Here is a 3045-nt window from a genome sequence, read left to right on the forward strand (position 1 = left end):
CTACTTTAACCAGCAGTTCATTCTAGTAATGTGGGAAATTGTTTTATATTAGGTTGTTAAATGCTAATCCAATTATGTAAACATTCTTATAAATCTCTTCTTTACTAAGCCTTAATCCCCATAGCTGCTTTCCTTATGATCACACAAAGATTTTTTTCAAAGCTAGTTGTGTTGTCAAGAGGTAAATTGTATTTTCCATGCATTTATCTTCAGATGTAGGCAATAAAGGATGATACAATTTTTAAAAGCCTCCCTGAAAACTATTACCTGAGTAGAGTCCAGAAAATGGAGAGTATATAAAAGTGGAAAGAGGTTAATGTTGGGATGGAAAAATCTACCATGTGTTGAACTTTAGACCAGCATGTTTTAATTTTATTGTTCTTCAGTTTGAATATAATCTTTACAAATATTTTTCCTGAGGAATGGAAGGAGACTTATTTTCTTCAAAATAATAAAACAATACCATCATCACCAAAAATAAATAAATTTTATTTCCTCAGAAAATTTAGAACAAGAAGAACATCATCAGTATTGATTATACCATAGGTTCTGATCAAATTGCTAGAATGTATAATAAATATTTAACTGGAGCTTTTTGATGCAACTTTGCAGGAAAGCCTATAGTGATTTCCATGTGTAATACTCTTGGTATATTTTCTTGTGTGGTGAGAGGAATAAGGGAGTGCAAAAGGAAATGGAATAAGAGACTGGAACTTTATGAAATATATATATATATATATATACATACATATGTATAATGTCATATATGTATAAAACCATAAAATAGCATGAAATTACAAACCTGAGAACTTAGAATATTTTCCCAGTTGAGAGGGAAAATAGTTTTTAAAACAACGATCACATATCTCATACATTTACAAATGCTGCAAATATACAGACATTGTTAAAACTAGGCACATAATGGTTCAGAATGTGGCTGAGTTTAGAGACACAGTCTTCAAAATGTCATTAGTTATAGTGAAGTCTTTTGATGGTTGTTAATATACTTACTATCCTTATAAGGACAGATTAGCAAAAAGACACAAATAGAAGGAGACTACAAGACAGATAATAAGAAAACATATATACCTGCAATCCACACAGAAAAGCCTAAGAACAATTTATTGATGCACAGTTTTTGGTTTTATATATCTAACATCTAGGCAAGGAAAAAATTATGTTCTGCATAAATCAGGCCGTGTTTGCTGTATTGTTATGGTAGTCCTACAAAGCTACTACAATAACTTTAGCAAATATGTTTAGAATATATGTGAGCACAGATTTTATAAGAAACCAAGGGGTAGCACATCTTTAGATATGTAAATATAATGTAGAAGTTTGAAAGTAACAAGTATTTAATTAAAAGGTGAACATATAAGAACTGCATGATTTGAATAATGATAATTTAAATAAAAATTAATGGAATTTTATGTTCTTCAAAATTCAAACATTGAAGTAGTAGTAGATGCCTCACATTGTGAAGTGCTCACTATGTATGTGTGGGAATGTAAGTTTGAATCCCTAGAACATACACAAAGCCAAGGGTGACAAGGTGCTTCTATGCCGAGATAAGTGGGAGACAAAGGAGATTGTAGGTCAGCTAACCTGGTATAAGAAGTGACAAACCACAATGATTTTATGTTTGAAAGATTTAAAGATTGATAAAAATATAATATAAAAAATCAAAACATTTTTTAAGAATTTATGGTATAAGAAACACATAAAATCATTTAATTTTTTAATTCAGTGTTTAATTTGAAATTTTTCTCAGAACTCTTTTCATCGCCTCTTTTACATCTTTGTTTCTCAGGCTGTAGATGATGGGGTTGAGCATGGGAATCCCAATGGTGTAAAATATAGACACTATCATATCATGCTCCAGTGAATAGTTGAAACTAGGTCTTACATACATAAAGAGGCTTGTGCCATAACAAATGGACACCGCAGTGAGGTGAGATCCACATGTAGAGAAGACTTTTCTCCTCCCTTCAGAAGAATTCATTTTCAGAATTAACAAAAAGATAAAAGCATAGGAAAACAGAATGATCAGGATGGTGACTAGCTCTATGAAACTCACAAAGAGCAAGAGCAAGAGCTCATTTATATAAGTTTCAGAACAGGAAATAGCAAGTAGAGGAGGTATATCACAGAATATATGTTTGATTTCATTGGACTGACAGAACGACAGGCTGAAAGTGGCAGCTGTGTGGATAATAGCATGCAGAATTCCACCAGCATAGGAAGCAACGATAAGTGGCACATAGACTTTAGGAGACATGCTCACTGCATACAGAAGTGGGTTGTGAATGGCTTCATATCGATCATATGCCATTGCTGCCAAAAGAAAGCATTCTGTGGTTCCAAATGTAACAGCAAAGAACATTTGTGTTGCACAACCATGAATTGAAATGATTTTACTGTTAGACATAAAACCTACTAACATATTTGGGGTGATATCTGAAGAATAGCAGGCATCTACAGAAGACAATGCACTGAGGAAACAGTACATAGGGTTGTGGAGTTGGGGATCTCCAACAACTAAAAAAATAAGTCCTATATTTCCTATTAGAGTAAAAAGGTAAACTGCTAGAAATAGGAAAAAGAGAATGATCTGAAGTTCCTTGTTGTCTGTGAGTCCCTTGAAAACAAACGAAGTAGCTTCTGTGATGTTCTTCATGTTGGAATCTCATGAAATAATGTTGAATATACTCAGGCTATGGTCCATAGTACTATGATAACAAGAGATATTATGTAAGTCAATGAACATAGACTAATTGATATATGCGAATCAGTACTCTAGAAAAAATAGTTGTATGATAACATAATCATATATGCCACTTAAATTCAATGAAATAGAGATACAAATGTTTAATATTGTGAGATGGATACAGTACATATTATGCTCTATTGGTCCAATGCAATTAATATCAAAATTTGTTACAGACTGTTATTTTAAAAAGTACTGAATTAAATGGGAAATGAAGTTACTTCTCTGAACATGAAATGGTCTCTAAGAAAACAATTGTAAAGCTTTCTCAATACTTG

At 32.2% G+C, this 3045-nt stretch overlaps 1 protein-coding gene across 1 annotated transcript; it reads right to left on the minus strand.

The window, feature by feature from the left end:
- Positions 1 to 1750: 1750 nt before the first annotated feature.
- Positions 1751 to 2677, minus strand: Olr520 (olfactory receptor 520). Its single transcript, NM_001000930.1, is given in 1 exon segment — positions 1751 to 2677. A coding segment is annotated over 1 exon segment (927 nt).
- Between the last annotated feature and the right edge of the window lie 368 nt (positions 2678 to 3045).

This window comes from Rattus norvegicus, chromosome 3 (genome assembly GCF_021556685.1).
Source record: "Rattus norvegicus strain SHRSP/BbbUtx chromosome 3, alternate assembly SHRSP_T2T, whole genome shotgun sequence".
Taxonomy (NCBI): domain Eukaryota; kingdom Metazoa; phylum Chordata; class Mammalia; order Rodentia; family Muridae; genus Rattus; species Rattus norvegicus.